The 24,413-nt window shown below is 41.3% G+C and overlaps 1 protein-coding gene across 1 annotated transcript in view; it reads right to left on the reverse strand.

Annotated features, from left to right (window-relative positions):
* The window catches only part of LOC308082818 (plexin-A2-like), a gene marked incomplete at both ends in the record, with an annotated part of 102,600 nt that overhangs the window by 59,510 nt on the left and 18,677 nt on the right, over window positions 1-24,413 (reverse strand). Inside the window, 4 exons of the mRNA XM_080424843.1 lie at window positions 1,230-1,383; window positions 3,337-3,460; window positions 7,204-7,304; window positions 19,523-19,657. Of these exons, the coding sequence (XP_080280969.1) occupies window positions 1,230-1,383; window positions 3,337-3,460; window positions 7,204-7,304; window positions 19,523-19,657 (514 nt within the window). The remainder of the gene's footprint in view (window positions 1-1,229; window positions 1,384-3,336; window positions 3,461-7,203; window positions 7,305-19,522; window positions 19,658-24,413) is intronic.

Genomic DNA, 24,413 nt, shown 5'->3' on the forward strand with positions numbered 1-24,413 from the left:
AGATCTGCTATTTTTGAAAAAAATCGTGAAAACGTGTGCAAATCTTGCAATATATATATATATTTTTAAAGCGAGCATTTGTAAAATATGTTGATCCAGGGACCTCCAGAAGCAAAGATAGTTGTTTCAAAAATATATATGTATTCAAAGATTTGCACATTATGTCCAAGCGCGGCACTCGGTGCCACGCTATGAGCTTGTAGATCTGCTATCTGACACTCGGTGGTGCGCTATGAGCTTGTAAATCTGCTATTTTTTTTTAAATAGCCAAAGTATAAAATAATGGTTGTAGCTCAAATCTAAAATGACACAGATGCGTCCCCGGATTGAATGGGTTAAACTTTCATAAAGTTCTGTCAACTGGAAATAATATCTCCAGTATAGAAGGCCATATTATGGATTTCTCCATAAAATCCATATTATGGAATTCTACAACGGCGTACGCCTCAAATACATACATACACACATATAGGTCAGCGATTCACAACCTGTGGGCCAGGGCCCAGGTTTTTGCCTCTGAAAGCCTACTAAATGTCAGGGTTCCACCTGACATTTAGTAGGCTTTCAGAGGCAAAACATATATATATATTTAAAGACGGGGTGCCGTGATTTTCATTGATTTCCCCCCCCCCTAAAACATAATCATCAGGTATTATGGTTATACAAGGAGGAAGATTTTTTTTCAAAAAAGTGTATAGAAATTGTTAAAATTATGTTTTTATGTGGACACGCCTCCAGTTCACTAAGTGTACCTGGTTCTCACCTTAGCACCTCCTCCACCACCTTAGCACCACCCACCTGTCCTAGTCCCTCCTCCTCCTCATGCCCACACCTGTTGTGTTATGATAATGAGGGGGAGGGTATGTTTTGACTTTGTCACTAAAGGGCTGTTTCTCTATTGGCACGTTTGACCCTCAAGGTTTCAGCCTCCAGGTAGAAACTCAAAATAGTCAGAGAAGACATAAAACACCATAAAAACACCACCAGGGGGCTTAATGAAGTTCTATCAACCTCATAGACACATGAAAAACAGAAAAAGTGCAAAACCATGGCACCACCTCTTTAACGATTTGCACACATTTTCAAGATTTAAAAAAATGACAAGCTCATAGCATGAGCTTGTATATCTGCAATTTTTGAATAGCCAAAGAAATCTCAAAATGACACAGATGCGTTCCCGTTCTTAATGGTATTAATATTCTTGTTGATCCACATTGCCACGTGCTCACCTTGTCCCTCTGGTATCCGTGGGACCTCCTTGCCAGCTGGGGACAGACACATGACCCTGTTCCCGTTGACGTGGCCGTCCACTTGGGCTTGCTGGCCAAAGGAACAGGTGACCCCCGCCGAAAGGTCCGGTATGTTACTGACCTCCAGTAGAAGCTACAGTGGGGGGGAACAAGCAAAACAATTAGGAATGTTCAATATTGGCTTTTTTCCCCGATATTGTCCAACTCTTAATTTCCAATTCTGATATTACCCGATACTGATATATGCAGGCTTCTTTCACCAAAAATAAAGTCATTGTCAGGTAACAACGTCACATATCTAATAATATAAAATAACTATAATATCAATATAATATCTAATATAAATATCTAATGAATCTAATATAATACAGTAAAACAAGTTGATTCTTCTGCTGTCGATTTTTGTTTAGTCGAGGTAAAATAGCATGCATAAAAACCGATACCGATAATTTCCAATGTTACTTTTTTTATGCTATTATCTGCCGATAATTTCGGGAGGCCGATAATATCAGACATCCCTAAAAAAATATGTAGTTCATGCTCAGATTTTTTTTTTGTAAATCTATTTTTTTTCTTTTTTTACAAATTATATTAAAGCTCAGACAGATTAAATTTGTAGCTGCCTGGAACTATACAGGTAACTGAGAGGGTTCTATAGCTCCAGGCTAGGCATCTACTGAAGTGTATTAATATAAGCAGTTGTGAGCCATTATGGGTTTTGGCGCTGGCAAAAGGGTCTGTTCCTGTTGCGGCGAGCTAAAGAGACTGGAGGGTAGCTAGTATTACAGTACACGTACACATCGATCCTAAACGCCCTTGAGCAAGGCACACTGCTACCAGCACATTGATTCTTTCTGAAGAAATGCAAGGGCTGGGCAAATGTAATATGAAGACTAGATATCGTGTGGGATTTTGGCGTAAGCATGGTCTTTAATAACTTTAATCCCATCAAAGCTCTATTTATTACTTTGAAAAAAAATGGGTCCTGAAATGTTTTAAATAGCGAAAATCACCATGGCTACAATTGACTTCCTGGGCAGCAAACCCAGCCTGGCGTCTTCGATGCGTGCACTTTTCTAGTTGTGTATGTATAGCCGTAAGGTGGTATAGGCGATGTCAGTGGGTCTCAAACTTTTTCATGTCAAGGACCCCCAAATTGATGTATGTGGCCGTGGACCCCCACCTGAAAATATGTTATGCCAGGGACCCCCAGAAGCAAAGATGTGTTAAAAGTTTTCGCCTTTGAAAAAAATATATATTTAAAGATTCACACACATTTTCAAGATTTTTCAAAAATAGCAGATCTACAAGCTCATAGCGCGGCACTCGGTGCCACGCTATGAGCTTGTAGATCTGCTATTTTTGAATAGCCAAAGTATACAATATGGATAAAGGGGTTCAAATGATTGTGACGCTTTATTGACTAATTTAGCTGGGGACCCCCTGGTACCCCCCCCAAGGACCCCAGGACCCACTTTGAGAACCATTGGGCTATGTAGCTGTACAGTGACTGTCCATAAACCAAACGGCAGTGGGATCACGGTGACGACACAGGAACAGTACACACAGAAAAATAAGGGTACCAACTGGAACCAAAACTGGTTCTTCTGGAGTGACGCCATAGATAGAAGAACCATTTTTGGTTCCAGAAAGAACCTTTTAGACCATTTATATGAATGGTTGTATAAAGAACCTAAACCCCTTAAAACCGTATAAACTTCATCAACCGGCTGAAATGTGTTTGTCGAAAATAGCAGCTCTACAAGCTCACAACGCGTCGCACCGCGACGCGTTGTGAGCTTGTAGAGCTGCTATTTTCGATTGTCTTAAATTGTCTGCCTATTTTCGATTGTCTTAAATTGTCTGCCTATTAAGACATAGTTTAAGAGTTCAAAGGCTCCTCAAAGAACTTTGACAAAAAAAAAGGTTCTCTAGAACTAGATGAGGAACATGAAGAACCATTCACTAGAATCAAATGGTTCTTTAGTAGTAGGGCTATATGGTTCTGTGTGGAACCATATAGCCCTTTAAAGAACCATTTGAGAACCATTATTTTTCCGTGTGTAGGAATGAGGAGTGGACTCACGGGCACGCTGTGTGCCGACACGGCAATGCTGTCCGGATGAGCGATGACCTTCACACAGCGGTCGATGTCGGTGGCGAAACGGAACGGCTCCTCTGCCCTCTGACACCGATCCCTCCTGGAACACCTGAGGTGCGAGAGAGGAACTGTTGGAGTTTTACCATGTACACTGTACAGTATAGCAGTGATTGAATTTCAAGGACCCCCAGTTTCATGTACATTTAATTAGGCCACGGATCCGCATTTGATACCATGGTTTTTATCTCGGGGACCCCACTCTATGTACAGTACACTGTAAAATCCTCAGTGTTCATTTAACTCTGAGAGTATGCAAATGGAACCAAATAGAGCTGTAAGGGTTGAGAAACAGTGACATAGGTTCCATGTTTGAAGAATATTAACGCAATTTGAAAGAGTATTCATACCAATGCGAAATTACCTGAAATTCATTCATATTTGAATTAAATGTAAATATAAATGTTTCTCTGTATAAAACATTGCAGTTTTAAGTTGAGCAAAGCTACTTTACTGTTAGACACTTTTAGTTCATGATTCGGTCATGATGAATAGGATTCCAAATCACTTTCCATATCAACCATGAACCTGTTACCACATCAGACAGCGTTTTGTTTGTTTTTGTTACTGCTTCGATACTGATCTGCCTCTGAAAGAGACATTTTGGTAATTAGGAATGTAGCTCTAAGTGTAAGTTCAACAAGGAACGCTTTCATCTTTGTACTTTAGTTTCTTGCGTGGAATTCTCCACAAAAATCCTTTCCTTTTGCAGCTTGAAGGGGAGCAGTGAGCCCTACTGGACATTCAGAATCTGCCATTCTGCAGTCAACCAATCAGGCCATTGGGCTCTGTCTTTAAATATCACTGCCTCTGAACTTGTCATTCTCTTTTCAGCAAGCGACAAGCAACACTCCTCCGTCCCCAGCTCCACCTCATTAAAGTCCCAATTGTCCTGGAGTTAAGAAGGACAGCTTGATCTTGATCTATCCTTTATTGAACTACAGCTGACACATACAGACACTTAAAGAGAATGAGCCACATCATTACTCTATCAGACTGCATTTGTACTGCCTTTAGCAATAGACGCCTCTTTCTTTACATATCGTCACTGTTGGGAGGAAACCTTGTATGTCCAAAAACATTACTTGTCAGGAAATGAAAAAAAATGTCCTGTGTTCCAATGGATCCAAGGTAGTTATTAGCAGCTTGCTAGAGCTGCTCTAGGAACACACTGAGGAATGTATTCATTGCCTTCCTTCATATACAGGTATATACCCTGCAAAGCAAAGGGGGCGGGGCTTTAGGGGAAATGGGCGTGGCTTTAAACAACGCTAAAAAAGCATAGGTCGCTATCTGGTGGCCAAAGAAATGAACTACAGATTTTAAAGTCGCATCATACAAATTCATAGATCTCATAGAATTGAATTCGCTATGTCTCTGAAACAGTGTTCAAAGGAGTTACATTATGTTATTTAATACTGCAGTTTCTATTGTTTAGCTTGCCGCAAGCTGACATAATTATGACTGTGTCGTTTTTTTCTTGGTATTTAGTCACAAGCTCAATACTTTTCATTGGATAAATATTTATAAAAACCACAGAGAGACTTGAACACTTTCATGCTGGCGTCCCTATTTTGGGCATGTCAATATGAATGAAAAATAAATATTCAAAGATTTATTTTTGTAGACTAAAGCCCTACTTCGAGTGCCACACAAAAGGAGCGAAAATAGACGATCTACATTAAGCTCTCAATGTGTCGCATCGCAACGTGTTGTCGGCTATTATCACTACTTTTGCATGACACCGTCATACAATGAGCCATAAAGAAAAATCTCTCAGACACGGCTGAGGAGTCAGGCCCCTCCAGAGAACACTTATAGAGTACAGAGGGCTCCGCCGTAATTACGAGACAATATGAGGTGGGAATGGAGAGGCGGTGACATCTGTTACTGGTCAGGGCTGCTCGAGGCACATCTGAGGCCACCGGAGGATAGACGGTCACCTCCTGACCGCTCATCAACTGAAGTGCCTCTGTAAAGAGACCTCGTTTCATCTCAGATGCTCTTTCATCGCCTATACTACATTGTCTTCTCTGCCGTGGCTTGCCAGATTGAGGAGAGGTAGGGGGGAGAGGGGGAGGGGGGAGGTGAGTGGGGCTTTTTGTTCCCTTCTCCACCTCCAGGGGGTCTTTTTACACGTTCATTATATATTGTACCTATGCATCATGGTGTCAGCAAAGAGGGCTTGAGCTGCTGTGCCATGGGTGGGAAGCTGGGATCTCAAAAGGGTTCCACCTGACATTTAGTAGGCTTTCAGAGGCAAGAAACCCCCCGAACTCCTGTCTGGAATGAATTGAATAGACTGGAAAATAAAGGACTCATTCCGCCGTATGGGTACTCATGATTCACTTTGGTTTACATGAAGGAACAGAGCCCTATCTGTGTTCGCAGACGCACAAAGACATTTATTCTCCCCGAGAAATGGGACTCCTGACTGACAAAGAGGGCATTCAAGAAAAATAAATTAAAAAAAACAAATAAAGTAATTAACAAGAAAGACATTATTTATCATTTCATTTCAGTCCTCCCTCTGGTAACTGCTACTTAAATTATGCTAATTGTCGGTGGGTTATTTGTAGATGAGTTGCACACATCATATGACAGAATGCGGTATAAATCTCTCCCTGAGGTCAGCTTCAAAATAGCGGTAGATGCAGAAACAAATGGATCTACCTGAATCCCCTTTGCTCCATGTCAACTTTATCAGGTCAAGGACCCCCCAAATATGTATTTGGCAGCAGACCCCCATCTGAAAATACATTGTTCCAGGGCCCCCCTAGCCTGGTAAACCCTCCCTCCAGAAATCTCATTTGTATTTTATTTCAGGAGTGAATCAAATGGAAATGAGATTTCCGGAGGGAGGGTTTACCAGGCTAGGCCCCCCCCCCCCCCTTTCATGATTTGAGCTGTTAAAACTTTTCAAAAATATTCCAACGGTTTCCAAGATTCTTTTGAAAATAGCAGATATTTTCAAAAGCTAATGTAGTTTTAAAGTGATTAAACAGATTTTTATGCTACGTTAAATCATTTTGCTGGGGGACCCCCTGGAACCCCCTCAAGGACCCCCACTTTGAGAACCACTGACTTAAGTTAACCATGGAGGTCAGATAATAAAGATAGAAGAGACCTTGCACTGACAAAATGTCTGCAGCGTTCTAGGTGAAAGTGCCCACTGTGCTTGTAGTTAATCTCTTCTGTAGCCCATTAACAGCCAAGCTCTTGCTAAACGCGCAACAGCTTCTGGTGGGCAATGCGGGGTATCTGGTACTGAATAGACCCCGTCCCAAGATATGACTCATTCCTTGTTTTCATTTTCTCGCCAGCTGTTGATAATTGCTGGCTCGGGGGTGATCAAAAGATCTGTTTTAGTATGGTGTAATCCTCACGACGTAACTGTGTGGTGAATTACCTTTGTGGCTTTAGCTGCACATTTACTCAAGTACTGTACTTAAGTACAATTTTGAGGTATTTTTTACTTTACTTAAGTATTTCCAATTTTCAGTACTTTTACTTCTACTCCACTACAAAGGCAAATATTTTACTTTTACTCCAATACAATTATTTTAAAACTTTTGTTACTAGCTACTTTGTAGATTTTGATTATCATTACAAAACATACAGTACCACTTCAGCCATATATACATTTCGGCCATTTGAAAGTAGCCGATCTACAAGCTCACAATGCGTCGCGATGCCACGCAGTTAGAGAGACAGGAGGGAGAGGATACAAGGGAGCGGACCACCATGTTGAACAAGACACGACAGCCACAGGTAGGATACAAGCAATAGACTCACGTGTTGAAGAGGACACACCAGCCACAGTGCGGGTCCCCTGCACTCAGACATTCCCCACATGTGAGGTACTGCTCACAGGCCTCCACGGACACCTGCGCCACCTAAAAACATCAAATGACAAACAACAGGACGTGTTATTCAGCTTCTCAAAATGAAAACGGCATCAAGAAAAGAACAAATTCTGTGTGATTTGTTTCGTTTTTTTTCAGGCATACGCTGTACACATCAGTACCCATTGTCAGAGTACATTAAGGTAGGGCTCAATATGCACAAAGTACTTGGAGGACAGTGTATGACATCAGTACTGTGATGTCAGCACCCAGGGTCAGAGCAGACTCAGAGCCTTGTATTAGAGGGTTGCGTCACCTCGGGGGCAGATAACAGTGCCGGTCACGTGGTTCATGTAAACTCGAAATAGTGACAAACGCTAAAACAGTTACATATTGCGGTGACCTGTTTGGTCACCAGAGTTCTACAATGACTCAAGGGTACTAGAGTGGTTCATTTCAATGTAGTGTGCAGGTCTTATGGCTCTGGGTCAGAGTACCTGGAGGTCTATGACATACATGGGCAACTGGCGGCCCAGGGGCCACATGCGGCCCCCACCTTCACTTGATCAGAATACTGATATATCATTGATTTCAGCTGTTACAATTCCAAACATGCAAACATGACCCATTTTAATTACTTCAGTCTATATTAGTTGCTTAATGACTAGTATTAAAATGATGTTGTCTTTTTTGTGTCCAATGTATTTGTATTTAAGTTCATAAAGTTAACATAAGTATAACTAAATGCATTTGAAATTAAATAAAAATTGTACATCTCAGGATTCCCATTCAAAAATGGCAAAAGAAAAATCAGGATTCGAATTCAATAGCAAAAATTGCAGATCTACAAGCTCAAAACGTGTCGCACTGCGATGCGTTTTGAGCTTGTAGATCGGCTATTTGTGCTACTTTTGCGTGACATAGAATGGCGAAGTACAGCAAGTACAGCCCGACAGTGTATGCAATGTGGCCCCCTGGAGTGAGTGTGGAAATATAGTGGCCCTCTCCATCATCAAAGTTGCCCACCCATGGTCTATGACATCAGTACAGAGCACAAGCTGTGATTCACCACCTTGGGAGAGTTTGGGGAGCATATATCTCCATATCTTATACAAGTTTACATTTGCATTACACAGAGTATTGTGTCCCATGTGTAAGAAGTCAGATTTTCTTGTGCACCACTGAAAACACTGACGCCTTTACTCCATTAGGAATTGGTTGGAAAATTAAAAATATCCCTCTTCTGTCAGAAAGCACTGGGAATGACCTACAGTAACTGCTAGTCTTCTGAGAAACGTTGGCTTTTATGTTGCAATAAGCCATTTTCATTTATTTTTTTTGTACCACAATTAAGGGTGAATTTTCGGCAGCAGTCTCCGTACTACTAATGTAGCACAGAGTACACACTACACACGCACACGCACGCACGCGCAAGCACACGCACACGCACACACACACACACACACACACACACACACACACACACACACACACACACACACACACTCTCTTTTAGACAAACACAGTCCAGTATAAGCAGTCCATTAGCTTCATATGACAGACACCACTGTAGCACACGGGGCCAGCGTCAGTCCCTGCATACCAAAAACCAAAGCACTCTCTCCGCCAGGCTATTTTATACATTGTTATTATTCCCGGGGCCTTGACATGCGATGCATGCAATTTCCTGATGTATGCAATAATAAATGTAGAGTGGATTATGGCTTAGAGTGTCTCCGGCGCTCTCCATAGCGTAAGTGGCTTCTCTCGCAGGTCTGTGTTGGCAAAAGGGATTATCTGCCGCACCTGATAAAATGACTTTTTTCTCTCACTCACTCATTTTTCTTTTTTTTCTCCCCTCTCCCTTCTTTTTATTACTGTCCTGGGGTTTAGAGCGTATTCAGTGCATCGCATTTGCAAAAATGATTTTGGAGTGTGTGCAGGGTTTGATGCAGGGCATTTTCTTAAGCCCTGTGTACTTTAGCGAAAGTACATGCTGTGAGCTTGTAGATGTACTATTTTTGGAACAATTTGGTTTCATTAACCCTTTAAGACCCTTTAAGTGTCATTATTTTTTTTAGCTAAAAAGCATTATTTTACACTTTGGCTATTCAAAAATGTTTTTAAATATTTTTGCTATCGTGAATTTATTTGCAAATCTTTGAATATATATATTTTTTACAGCAAACAACTCAAGTCTTTGCTTCTGGGGGTCCCTGGAACAAAATATTTTGAGATGAGGGGCCGCGGCCAAATACATATCATTTTGGGGGTCCTCGACATGAAACATAAGTGTTGTTTTTTTAATGATTTAGAAGACATTTTGTAGAATCGGCCTCAGGTCTTAATGGGTTAAATTGTGGTATTATGAAACACAATATTTCCCAAAAGGAAATGTATGTATTTAATTCAGTCTGACCAGAAGCAGGCATATAACAAATCCCCACCAGCCATAAAAATGAAGAGTAGAGAGGAGGATGTCAAAAGCACAGGCATGGACTCCCCCCCCCCCCCTCGCCATCTCCCCCAGCAATTTGAACTCTGTGTGTGCACGTAAGCATGTGCGTGTGCGTGTGCGTGTGTATATTGACTCAATTTCTGATCAGAATAATTCGAGAGCCCTTCTTATCTGCAGGTGCTCCTACTTGGGGAAAATGGGTAGACAGCCGATTTGGGGGCGGTGTGGCGTGACCTTTATCCGAGCGGGTAGGGCTATGGATCCCGTCAGTGTCTGCCATCCTTCCCAGAATCAAAATGTGCGGATCACACATATCACATCACAGACCGTGAGGTTTGTTCAGTCGATTTGACCCGAGCCAGGAGGCGCGGCCTTGAATCCAAATCAGTTCAGTGAATGAAAGGCAAATCCTTTTGTTTGATGTCTACGGTTGTCCTCAAATGCTATTCGCAGAGAATCTCGCCTCTCTCTCTGTCGACTGCAGTCAAATCGTCAGTGTTCATTTAACCATTTAAACACTGTGCTTAGTTGAACCGGGGTCCCCCAGGTACTCTATACTTGAGATCAGAAAAGATCAGCTACTTTCTTGGAATGTTCCCCCCAGAATAGGGACGCTGGGGTTCATGTACTTAACTCGAAGTTCTGAGAGTGTAAAAAATGGACCCAAATGGACCCTATATTGGTCCTTTTTTACAACCTTAAATCATCTTACTGGTTTAATTTGCATGAATTATTACCGTGTATTCATACTGCAGTAAATACGTACAAATGCTCGTCTCTTTCTATGAAGCTGTCACATGCGCTCGAGACTCAAGAAGACTTAAGATCAGTTTGACAATAAGCCTTCATATAATCTGTTTACAGGTCTTCATCGACGCACCATAAATAATTCAAAAGTAGATGCAGTGTGTACTTGCTACTTAGTATTTCTCATTAAGCTTTCATTGAACTGGCCTTCTCCCACATCATTTATTGAGCAGAGAGGAGCAAATCCTTGCCGTCGGGTAGAAAGAAACCTCTTAACTCCATATTTTTCGTAGGTTAATGCACTACTTTGTCGTACAAGAGTGTCAAACTAAAGGAGTGAAAATATCCGATCTACAAGTTCGCAACGCGTCACGATGTCACACATTGTGACACATTGTGAACTTGTGGAGACACAAAGGAGACTCTTTGTGTCTCCATACGGCACCGCTGCCGGTCATCAAATTATTGGCTTACGAGTGCGACGAAAACAAAAAAAATATCCATGAATTCAAGTCTCCATCATGGGGTGAGTAATCGATAGAAAAAAATGTCATTTTGGGGGTGAACTATCCCTTTAAAAGGTTTTAAAATAATGATGAAAAAGGAACAGTTTTGGACATAGAAGGATTCTGCCCGATAGCAACGAGATGTAAGCCATCCGTATAGGCAACGACCCCCACCACCACCACCACCTATATCCTGAGAGGCTGAGACGTGTCCATATGGCGGGCTGTTTATAGCATTGCATGGTGTCATGATATAGGGTCAAGCGGTGGACGTCCACTCTAGGTATTATATGCAATCATAATACCTCCAAACGGTGCTACGTGTAATATATAGGCCGTGACATGATCACACCAGACCAGTGTGGCACTTCAACGCTTTCATCCGGATTTGTGCTGGAACTTAAGCCATTCAATCCGGGAACACATCTCTGTCATTTTAGATTTCTTTGGCTATTAAAAAAACAGCAGATCTACAAGCTCATAGCGCGGCACCGAGTGCCGCGCTATGAGCTTGTATATCTGCTATTTTTGAAAAAGAATCGTGAAAATGTGTGCAAATCTTTGAATATATATGTCTTTAAGGCGAACATTTGAAACTCAAATCTTTGCTTCTGGGGGTCCCTGGAACAACATATTTTACAAATGTTCGCTTCAAAAAGAAAGAAAAATCCCGATTTTGATTAGCCAAAGAAATCTAAAATGACAGAGATGCATTCCCGCATTGAATGGGTTAAAATAATTCTGTGAGATGAACATACAGCATATTTGATATCTCTCCATCTACAACTGTATTATGCATATTATGTACATATCATTTTGGGGCATAAAGTGGGATTCGTTCCAGAATGTCATTCATACATTCTTGAACAGAAAGTTCAGTGATTTATGTCCTCAAATATCGTCCTATTTTATAAAGAAAATTATGAAATATTTTGAAAGAGAGAGAGCTCACACGTGGTTTTCAAAATTAGGCCACTATCTGAGCCCTGCAACATACATGTGTTTGAAGGTCTTACTTTGCAAGGCGTATGTATGGTGGTGATCCTGGTGAATATATTATGCATATACTCTCTGCACCGTACAGCAGCTCAGCATTAAGGCCATACTGGCAGCCGCGGGGTTACATTAGGGTCAGAGAAACACACATGTACTGCATACATTTATACGCGCACACACACGCACACACACACACACGCGCACACGCACACGCACACGCACACGCACACACACACACACACACACACACACACACACACACACACACACACACACACACACACACACGCCTACTCACAGGCACACACTATGCTGTATAATAAATATGTTTGCGTCCTCATGGGGAGTAAGAGAGAGAGAGAGAGGGAGAAAAAAACATGGGAAGTGGGCGGTAGTGTTTTTTACATTCTACCCTCCAGCACTAGGAGACTGTCCTGGAAAATCCCTGGAAAAAAATGTCTCCTTTTCATTTTAACCACTTGAACCCCAAGCATCCCCATTCTGGGGGGGGTAACGTTCGCCCCAAAAATAACACTAACGCGACACTTTGTGAGCTTGTAGATCTGCTATTTTATTTGGTGGAGTACTGTACAGTGCAACTCAAGTACGTTTTACTAAGACTAAAGACTAGAGCAGGGGTCTTCAACAGGGGGTCCGGGACCCCTAGGGGGTCCTCAGAGTTACTACAGGGGGTCCGCCAAATTTGTGTGGTATGATTTTTTTTTTCTTTTCATTATTCACTTGAACCCTAGCATCCCTTTTCTGAGGGGAACATTAGCCGAAAATAGCAGATCTACAAGCTCACAACGCCTCGCGAGCTATTTTTTGTTGCAAGTGTAGGTGTAAGAGCAAAAAAGAGCAGACCAAGTAAAAAAAAAAAAGTTTAATCTGAAACACAATTTTATACAATATAGAGGGGGTCCCTGCTTCATCTCTCTCTCAGCTAGGGGGTCCTTGGCCTGAAAACGTTGAAGACCCCTGGACTAGAGGGTTTAAGTGGTTAAGCCTGACTTTATACTTTATCATACGACGGTGTCCAGCACCATAAATAGCCAATCTACACGTTGTAAGCTTGTAGAGCTGCTATTTCATACATTACTGTAGGCTTTGCCATGCAGGTTCAAAACTGTAGCCATTGTTTGACAGAATCACTGGAGTTCAGTGAGGTCAGGTGAGAGTCCATTTGGACACAAAGCATTCACCTATGGTACAGTATAAATGATCATACAGAGCTCATTCAACCACTTAGATTTACTTTTTTTCACTACTCTTGTACGATGAAGTAGGGAATCAATTTACAAAAGCAACATAAAAAGTTGAACTATGGAGATACTGCAACGACTTAGCTGACTGGAGTCTTAAAGGTACAGAGCCATGAAATGGCCGGAAAACGTCATATTTGATACTATACATCACGTGGTTTCTCTGAAAACCGTCTGAAAACAGGGCTGGACAAGTCACAAATTGATTGGGAAAGCTCATAACGCGGTGCACTGTGATGCGTTGTTGTGAGCTTATAGATCCGCTATTTCCGGTGCACGACACCGGTGTGCTACTAAGTATTCTAGCCCTGATACCTGATTTTTTTCCTAATATAATCGAGTTACTGACCACCACTGCTCACCAGTATAGTAATACGTACAGTATGCGCGAGCACACACACACACACACGCACACGCACACGCACACGCACACGCACGCACGCACGCACGCACGCACGCACGCACGCACGCACACAAAAGGATCTCTTGCTTTCCTGTCTTCCTGCTCACACTTCATCATCATGCTAGCCCTGCGTGTTGCACTCGGCAGGAGACAGAGATGCTCATTGTTATTCTGTGAGGGTCGGCTGTCTGTGCTCCTCTGCTCATTCCACATCATTTCTCCATTGTTTGGCTCCCTGGAATAATAAAAAAGAAAAAGAAATCCACTGGAAATCCAGTGGAGAAGCAGAAGCCTGCAAGTGGAAATCCTCGTGAAAGCTTATAGGGAAAGGTGTGAGGGAACCATTATCTGGCATGGAAAAAGAGGTGGGCGAGAGAGAGAGAGAGCTCTGTTCTGGACCCGTGGGGGTCATTCCAAAGCAAGTGTTGATTTCGTCGACTAAAAATATGACGAAAAATGTTCGTCACTGCCGAAAACAAAATAAAAACCAAGCTATGGTGACTAAAACTAAGACTAGATATATTGACAATTTTGTCAACAAATAGAAACTAGACTAAAATGGTAGTGAGGGACTAGTGGAGAAGAGATCCAGTAGAACTAAAAGACAAGTCATTTTATGCTTGGTTGCACTCAGGTGTTGCGCTCTGAAAATAGCAGATCTACAAGCTCACAACGCGTCGCGCTGCGACGCGTTGTGAGCTTGTAGATCGGCTATTTTCAGCATGCAACCAAGTGTAAAATCAGCCATTACGACGCCATCAAGGCACCACAAAAATACATTTTAGTCGACTAAATCAACTGTAGATTTAGTCGACTATAATATTATGATATTTAGTCGACTAAAACTAGACAAAAACTAAAACATTTCAGATGACTAAAATATGACTAAAACTAAATGGAATTTGATTCAAAAGACTATAAAACTAAATCAAAATGTGCTGTCAAAATCAACACTATTCCAAAGCCATTCCAGTTACTGTGAGGTTTGGTCCAGTTCTGTTCGGTTCGGTCGTCTAATAGCTCAGATGTCAGTGGAGTCTCACTGCAGGGGCAGCAGTGAAGGCATGCAGTATCTATCTACCGCAGCTATCTCCTTGAAGGAAGCCTGTGTCTGTCCTTGAACAACCGGTGCTCATCAATAAGTGATGGCTTGTCTCTTCCAGTCTATCACGCTCAAGAAAAAAAAAAGAAGGTGGCCTTGATTTGTTTTAGAAGGCACTACCCTATACAATACCACCTCCGTTTTGCCTCTGTCCTCAAATGGCATGCCTTTGTTCTCCTAAAACTTCATACGGCCTGTTTTCAAGCACCCCAAGCCAAAACAAAACAAAAATGAAAAAATGAAAAAAATAATAGTTTTTAAAGTAGAGAATGACACAGCTGGAATGGTCCTAGAATTTCTCTGTCTCTCTGTGTCCTTCGATTTGGGTCTAAAAATACATTCCCAGCAGTCACGAGAAAGTGAGAGCGGAGAGATAGAAAAGCTTTTTTTGGCCACAGTGAAACCTAATCCCGTTTCACAGTGCTACTCAGCCATGACAGAATAATCACTTGATGGGAGTTTTAAAGTGATTATCACTGTTCACTCTTATCTTCCAAACGGGTCCAGAGGATAACGGCCTAAAAACAACAGCAACAAATACCACTGCTAGCGCTGCCGCTGGTAGCCTTGACTGTGATGCCATTCCAGCTGAGGAGCAACAGCACACTGAGGCGGGGATACATCCGCAGAGCAAAGCTAAGCCGCATCGCTAATGGTTTTCTATGGCATGTCTGTGCCATTTATAAAGGAAGATGCATGTAGCCTACCGTAAGCCGGCATGCATGGATAAGTAATTAGAACAACATTCCGTCCCTGTGCACACTCCCCTGCATATTTTAGACGCCCGGGACAGTTAGTGTAGACTAGAGCGTTATTGTGTTGTGTCTGGGGACAATTAACCACTAAAAACCCTCTAGACTTACTGTAGTAAACTGGACCTGAGTCGGCTGTGTGCTTGAACGTTTTTTTTTACATCTACAGTACACCAAATCTTTTGGCCAAAAATAGCAGATCTACAAGCTCACAACGCAGCGCAACGCGTTGTGAGCTTGTAGATGCTGTTTTTGGCTAATGTTCCCTCCAATATGGATTCTGGGGTTCAAGTTTTACTAAAAACTATTATTACTTGATCGACCGATTGATCGACCGATTCAAATTAATCACTGAGGCTAAAGAGACTTATTCCTAATTCCAAGATTATTTCTTAGAATGACAATAACAAAAACATTATAATGATATCTGTGCAGACAAACCGCAATTATTTCTGAGTCATAGTGCCGGGGGCTTTGTCAGAGTACCCGTTGTACCTGTCTTTTGTGCCCATATATGGAAATCTCTGTATCTGTCTGTCTACCTGTGTTAGTAGCAGACTAGTTAGCAGACTTCTACATCTGTAGCTAAATCTGTCCACGACAAAAAAAATATGAATCAACCTTCCCTGTAGTGCATGGCTCTAAAACCCTCAAGTATTGAGGTGAGGGGAATTAGCCAAATCAAGCTTAGGCTGGGGTAGCCATAGCAATCAATTGGCTCATTTGGGTCATGGCCAGAGCCTTTTCTGGTGGTTCTGTACAACCGCCTATCCGACTGACTCGACGACGTGCACTCAACTCCCTCGGGTCGTCTGCGACGTGTGTGCCGAATTTGAAGTCGGTCGGTCGAATGGTCCTCGAGATATGTGAACTACAGACTTACGGTACGTACAGAGATTCTGTAAATGTATTGTACGATGTAGTGAGGGTCTCTGCTTCATCTCTGCTCTAGTGGATGAAATGGTTGAAATTCAATAAAGACAAAGTATTCAGAATGTATGGGCACATATACACCCGTTCTGAATGGGAGTATAAATGGCCTTATGAGTAAGCTACTGTATATCAGCATATGGACTGCACACACAATCCAGATGTTCTGCATAGTGAATAAAATAGTGAACAAAACTGATAACACCCTAAGGAAATTGTAATGGGATGACAAGAGTGAAATTAACAACTTAATGCTATTGCAACACAGTGAAGGGCTGGCAATGCCAGATCGGAGTAGCTAATTCTTTGCTGCTCAGATTAAGTACTTAATGATGTGGATGAGTGACACAGCAAATCCCAAATGGAGAGGAATTGAAATGGAATTAGTACAATCATTAGATTCATTAATGTTCAGTGGAAATAAGAAAACATTTAGGAAGAACATAAAGGAAGATTAAATTATTGAACAATTAGTACAATAAATATAAATTGGGAGGAAGATCTGGGGACACCCATAGAAGTAACACTTTCTATGAATCACAATGCATTTTAGCCTATTAAGCGTCCGTGTCATTTAAGATTTGGGCTAAAAAGCATTATTTTATACTTTGGCTATTCAAAAATAGCAGATAAAGCTCATAGCACGTCACTTTGTGCCGCTCTACAAGCTTGTAGATCTGCTATTTTTGACAAATCTTGAAAATGTGTGCAGATCTTTATACTGTATATATTCTTTTAAAGCAAACATTTTGAACTCAAATCTTTGCTTCTGGGCGTCCCTGGAACAAAATATTTTGAGATGGGGGTTGTTTTGGGGGTCCACTGTTTTGAGCACCACTGATAAAGCAACATGGGTTTTTCAGAAAACTCATTTGTAAGAATCGGCCTCAGGTCTTAACCCATTTAGACCTGAGGCCCATTCTAAAAACGCCTTCTAAATCTTGACCTAAGTTTTCTGAAAAACTTCAAATATTTATGAAAAAAAAACAAAAAAAACATTATGTCGCTATATACTGTACATACTGTAGCAACAACAACCCCAAAAGGGGTTCCCGGATTGAAAGGTATAGTTACGTAACTTACGTACAGTATAAGGGTTCCCGGTCTAAATGGGTTAATGGGATAAAGCGATAGAGGGCTCGCAACTCAAGAAAGTTCCAATTTCATTCACAGCAGCAACACGGAACAAGTGAGAAAGACCGCAAGGTCAAAGCGTTGTTCTGTGTTGCTGCTGTAAATAAATGTGGAGCTTTCTGAAAGTGAGTTGCGAGCCTTCTTTTGCTTCGTGACTCTGCTGTTTTTGCAGTTCAGGATGTGTAAGGAAAGCAAACCCTCCCCTTAAATCGTTCTGCTACGGATGCACTGAATAACGCACCTGTGACTGATGTAAGCTGATCTAAGGAGTAGATTACAGTGTGTTTTATCACGGAAACCAGCCAATCAGAATCAAGGATTGGGACTATCCGTTTTTAGAATACAACATTCATTATGAATGATTTTATATTGATCATAAAAGGTCAAGTAATACATAATACTACATAATTGCTCGTCACTCACAGAACATTTCTTTTGCCAAGGATCATAGTGTATTTCGTAGTTGTAATATATATATATATTTTTTAAATGCATTATAATCAGTGTTATAAGGCATAATAGTCATATCAGTACAAGTAAAGTAATGAAATTCCTGGAGGTGTAGGCAGAAGAGTTTTGTGTGTTGTTCTTGAATATATTTAATGCTTTTTTAGTTTAGGGTTTTGTTGTTGTTTGTTTACTTTACTTACAGAACCCAATGCATGTCTGTGTGTCTGTGTTACCTTTATGCATGCCCACACCCCATTTATTATTTAGCACAATGTAAACAAAATACAAAAAACAGTACGCAGAATATAAAAAGAAAAGTGCCAGGAGGAGGCAAGAAGCCCAAAGGGCTTATACTGTACGAGGCCTCTACCTATAACACAATACAAATATGAATAGAACACGATTTGTAAACAACAAAAATAGAATTAGAATTGACAAATAACATGATTGCAGTATAACAATAAAAATCTACAACATGATTGAAATACCTGATTATCCATAACAAGATTACTGATACTAATTAGCCAACATAGTTGACATATCAGATCCTATAGGATGTCAAATCCATAGAGCAACCAAGCAAAAAGGGAATAGAGAAGCGTCATTCCCACGCCAAAACAGCCCAAACACAGCATGCCATCCCCATCCCCATGCCAAAAGAGCTTTTCTATGAACATCCCTAGTACAATAGCATCTGTATTCTTCAACTGTGATATATGCCCTATTCTGCAAATATATCACATATTGGGTTATATTTCACGGAATAGAAATATCCTGCCCAAAGATTACGATCTACGCATGTAGCTTCAACCTCCCATCACTCTGCTTCACACATGGTCAGCTCTACTGTATTGGATATTCTCATGTTAGAAATGGTACAAAAAAGTGTCTCATGTGCTCTCCAGATGTCAAAACCACCAACATTTTCTATCAAAAGCAAAGTAAATAAATAAACAGTTTCATTATATTATTTCTAAGTCAGTAAGTCTGCGCAAAAAATAACATGGGAAACATACTGTACTTTTTACACTACCCTCAAAGGAAACTGTACTGCTTCTAAAATTAATTTACCTAATCATCAACTAATATTTAGTAAAAGTATTCACTGTCCAACCACACATATATACAAACCTATGGCTTTATGCCAATTTAACCCAGGCAAAGGCGGGTACATTGCTAGAACATGTGTCTACCTACGTGCGAGTGTGTGTGTGTGTGTGTGTGTGTGTGTGTGTGTGTGTGTGTGTTGTGTGTGTGTGTGTGTGTGTGTGTGTGTGGTGTGTGTGTGTGTGTGTGTGTGTGTGTGTGTGTGTGTGTGTGTGTGTGTGTGTGTGTGTGTGTGTGTGTGTGTGTGTGTGTGTGTGTGTGTGTGTGTGTGTGTGTGTGTGTGTGCGTGCGTGTGTGTGTGCGTGAGTGCGTGCGTAAGTGTCACACAATGTGAACAAATGTGACAAAGTAAGACAAAGAAGAGGAATTAATGACATTTTATCCCAGCTAGAGCAAGGAGGGGTCACGGGTGATTAGCTCACCTGGTTGAAGGACATGACGTAGAGAGAGTAGTGGTCCAGGGAGAAGGCCATGTCACGCAGGACGCTGCTGCTGTCCTTCATCACCGTCACCGTTTCATACAGCAGCCCTCCCTCCCCAGGCGCGTCCACTCTGATCTGCAGGGGCACACAGTCACACACAGACATGATGGTGAGTGCAAGGCTCCCACCCTCTATTCTCAGTAAACTAGGTCCAACAGTACTTGGACCTAGTGTTGATTTTGACAGCAAATTTGGATTTTGTTTTAGTCATAGTCTTTTGAACAAAATTCCATTTAGTTTTAGTCATATTTTAGTCACCTGAAATGTTTTAGTTTTTGTCTAGTTTCAGTCGACTAAATATCATAAGATTATAGTCGACTAAATCTACAGTTGATTCAGTCGACTAAAATGTATTTTGGCGGGCCTTGATGGCGTCGTAATGGCTGATTTTACACTTGGTTGCATGCTGAAAATAGCCGATCTACAAGCTCACAACGCGTCGCCAGTGTTGGGGAAGCTACTTTGAAAGCGTAGCTTGTAAAACTACAAGTAGTTCACCATGGCAGTAGCTTGATTAAGCTACATTTCTACCCCTGGAGGAATGTAGCTACAGCTACATAGAAAAAGTATCTCAGCTACTCCCCCCCCCCCCCCCCCCAGCGTTAAATTGAGACTGTACATGAAACAAATATAATATCCTACAAAAAAGTCACTTGCCAGCAGAAATATGCCTCTCAACTGAGTTTTATTTAAAAAAGGTTGACATTTTCTTTAGCAAACATCTGTGTTCCTAAAGATGACCCCTCATCAACCCTTGGGCTTGTGATGGACATTTTCCTCAAACTGTATTTTTGCCAAGGACATAAATGAGTGGTCAATAATATTACCATAAATAAACCCATTTTCCAAAATTGCTTTAAAAGTCAAGTGTTTTCAAAGCGTTAAAGACAATCGGAGACGGTGAGAAGAATTGTCATGTTGACATCATCCACCGGTCATTACTCATAAGCTTAAAAAACTCGTTTTTTTTTGTCCAGGCCCAGTCATAAAGCACGTATCCGCCACTGTTCGGTACCTGGTTTAACAAGGTTTGAATACCTGTCTGGCAGTGTCTTTATTAGAGTCTTAATGTCAATCGGCATTTGGGAAACCCAGCCAGCTCTTATCATGTTAAGTCAAAATCAGGTCATTCATTGTATGGAAGACATTTTTTTTTATGGTTCTCTGCAGTGATGTTTCTGGGTGGGGTCTGGGGACCCCCAGGGGTCCTTGAGGGGGTTCCAGGGGGTCCCTAGCAAAATTGCTTAATAGCGTCAAAATATGTTTAACCTAACCACTTTAAACCTATTTTATACATCAGCATACAACAATGGACAGCAGGCATCTTGATGAGAGTGCCTGTTGTGAATATGAACAGTGTGGATAATTCAATATCATGATGATGAGTGACTTGCTATTTCAAAGGGGGTTCCATTCTGGTACAAGAACACAGCAACCAATGGTAAATCAAAAATGAATATATTCATTTCATGTTATTGCCTAAAATTGTAGCTTGTAAATTGAGTAGCTAAGGTTCAAAAAATTACCCAAAAAGTAGCTTAATTACTTGAGGAGGTACACAAATATGAACGTAGCTCAACTACCGCAAGCTACAGCAAAATGTAGCTAAGCTACATAGCTCAGCTATATGTAGCTTAATGCTTCCCAACACTGCGTGTCGCAGCGCGTAGTAGATCTGCTATTTTCAGAGCGCAACACCTGAGCGCAACCAAACACAAAATGACTTGTCTTTTAGTTCTACTGGATCTCTTCTCCACTAGTCCCTCACTACCATTTTAGTCTAGTTTTTATTTGTTGACGAAATTGTCAATATATTTTGTCTCAGTTTTAGTCATCATAGCTTAGTTTTTATTTAGTTTTCGGCAGTGAAAAGAGGTAGTCGACGAACAGTCTACACCAAATCTCTTCGCCAAAAATAGATCTTTCATATTTTGGGCGAATTCCCCCCAGAATAGGCATGCTGTTAATGACTCTAGTTAATGAATGTCAAATGAATTGGCAAGGATTGAACCCACACAGCAAAATCCTCAGATCTCCTCAGATCTTTTTTATGTAAAATAAAAATGTTAATTCAGCATAATTGAAAATGACAACTTGGAACATTAACCCTGAACATATCGTAACTAATGAATGAATTTCGGAATCTCATTCACTATCTCTAAAATATAAAGTAACCATTTGGTAAAAACATTTCCTATACCTTATAAAAGACTAACGCTAAGATCTTTAAATGTTGTGCAATTTATTATCTTGTAAGACTGATACAGTACCAGAATTGACAGCCGCCTTGGCTGAGAAATGTCCACAAAATGTATAGCATTGTAGTTATTTATTATGCCATTTATTATACTTTGTTGACCGGGGTCCCCAGGGCTCTGTACTTGGCCCCCTCCTTTTTTCCCTCCACACCACTACACCAAAAACACCAATCCACAATCTCACAACATGGTGTGACCTTGTCGATCAGCTATTTTTGCAGAATGTTCGCCTATTGTCACCGATTGTTTGCCTACTATTACATGCCCAGAAAAGGGAAACTGCAAAACATGAAACCAGGCAAGGCGATATGACTTCAAATCATTATCGCGATTATTTCAAACTTTTGCCTATAGTACGATTAATGAACTTTATTTTTAATGGCGAAAGTAGATCTACAAGCTCACAACACGTCGATGTGTTGTGAGCTAAGAGTGACCCATTCCACTAAGAGCAATCTGGGAACCCATTCGGTAAAAAAAAAGAATTGTTTTGAGAGATTACTTTAAGAGTGACCATAACAAGCCGAGTTTCTCCTTTCTTCATTTTTCACCCATTCTGCAACTTGTCGTCAACATAATAAACTCTAGTTGTTCCAGTTCCTTCCTTGTTTAGTTTCACTCCAACCCACAAGTTTTCTCTCTCTGGTCTCTGTTGTCCTTCAATAGTTTTATCTTTTTATAATGTGTTTTCTTCGCAGGCCATCCGGTCCATATCTTGAAGATAACAAACATTATAATGAAAAAGCCCTGTGTATCTTATTATGAATATTTTATGAACAAAAATACAAGTTTTTGTTTTCCGTAACGTGGCCAACTAGACAGGTGTGCTCAGTAGAGCTTACATCTCCGCCAGCAGGCATGCCCCAGTAACATTAGTGATGTATGCAGGGAAATTTCTACATTTCTACTGAGCCAAGGAATAGCACAGCATGTGAGTATATCAGTTTTGCATCTCTGCTGTCTTCCTCCCTCTCTTTCCCTTACACATGTGTTGTCTACCTCAGCGGGCAGTGTTGGGGGTAATAAGTTACAAACTACCACCTGTCACGGAAAATACGTAATTGTCCGGAATCGTGTTCTGTTTTGAAGCAATACGGGACACACATTTTCATAAGCATCCCCATGGGGGACCTCGGTCGGTCCCCCATGTACGTCACACACATCAACAGGGGTGTATTGGTGATTTTCCCCCCGGCCGAATGGTATATTGCGGCGCATTCTAGCATCCACGTGCGTAAACGCGCATGCTCTGTACCGTGCCGTACCTTGCGCGTGAAAAATTTACCGGCCACACGCCGTCCTACCCCGTGTGGCTCCCATGACACCACTGCACATCAACACTGAATTTAACAGTAATTAACAAAATAAAACACAAGAAGAAGGCCAGTAAAACTGCCGTAGGAGAACCTAGGTTGGACCTCCTCCCGTGCCTTTGGCTCTGTGCCATGTCCTGTCTGTGCCTGCTGGGCTGCTGACGGGTGGAAGCCAGCGCCCGGGCATTTAGACTGTCTACCCCCCTGATAGCCTACTAACTCCACCATTATGTCCACAACTGAAGAGAAAACGCAGCACACGCTCAAGTTAAGGCGTGAGTGGGAACTATCAAACACTTGGTTTGACAGGCAGTGGGAACAAATAGCCTATAACGCGAACTGCAACATTGGTGAACATTTCCTATGGCGCACGGCACATGGTGGTGGTCTGTCAGATCAGACAGCGTGCCCAGAAGAGTAACAGTCCCGTAACGTCACGTCAGAAACACAGAACACCCCAGCAGCAGTGTCAGTGTCACAGGTCTTTATACTGTAGCTACCCCAAGCATCTCCCAATACGGTATGGAACATCTTGTTCTGAATCTGATCAATCTGACTATTTTCGTTGAGTATTTAATAGCAAATAGATGCTTACTAACTCTGCCCATCTAACTCTAAACCCCTGAAGTGGGCAAAACCTCTTCGGTAGACTACATGATGTGATTTGTTAATAAGTCGAATAAATAAACATGCATTTAATATATTAATCAATGGGTATATGATATATGGCTATATAGTGCCCATGTGCAGAACAGCTCTGAGCATACAATATAATTAGGCTACATTAATTTTTGATATGTATTTAAAAAGTTCTAGGCTATTAAGGCTAGTTGTTCTATTTGAGCATGTTGGTAAAAGTAACTAAAAAGTAATAAGTAATATAATATATTGCTCTTGCTCAGACAGTAAAATGAAGGTAATAAGTAATACGTAATCTATAAAGAATTAAAGGAACTTGCCCAACACTGCTGGTGGGCCATGAGGATATTTCAAGTGGGCTCTCAAATAATTGGCAAAACACAAATGTACCACGTTAGTTCCATTGATCCAGCTCTGAACTAAATTGATTGATTGACCATTAAAATAAAAATGCTTGGGGCCCACCCATCTCACCACTTAACACGTTATTGTGGTCAGGTGGGTGGGCTGCGAACGCGTATAAGAAAGTGTGGAAGTGGGCCCTGATCCAGAAAACATTGGGAACCACTGGTCTACCTCTCTCCATCTTTACCCTCTATTTATTTGAAGGTCACCTGCACT

This window comes from Gymnoscopelus braueri (genome assembly GCF_963280865.1).
Source record: "Gymnoscopelus braueri genome assembly, chromosome: 3".
Classification (NCBI taxonomy): domain Eukaryota; kingdom Metazoa; phylum Chordata; class Actinopteri; order Myctophiformes; family Myctophidae; genus Gymnoscopelus; species Gymnoscopelus braueri.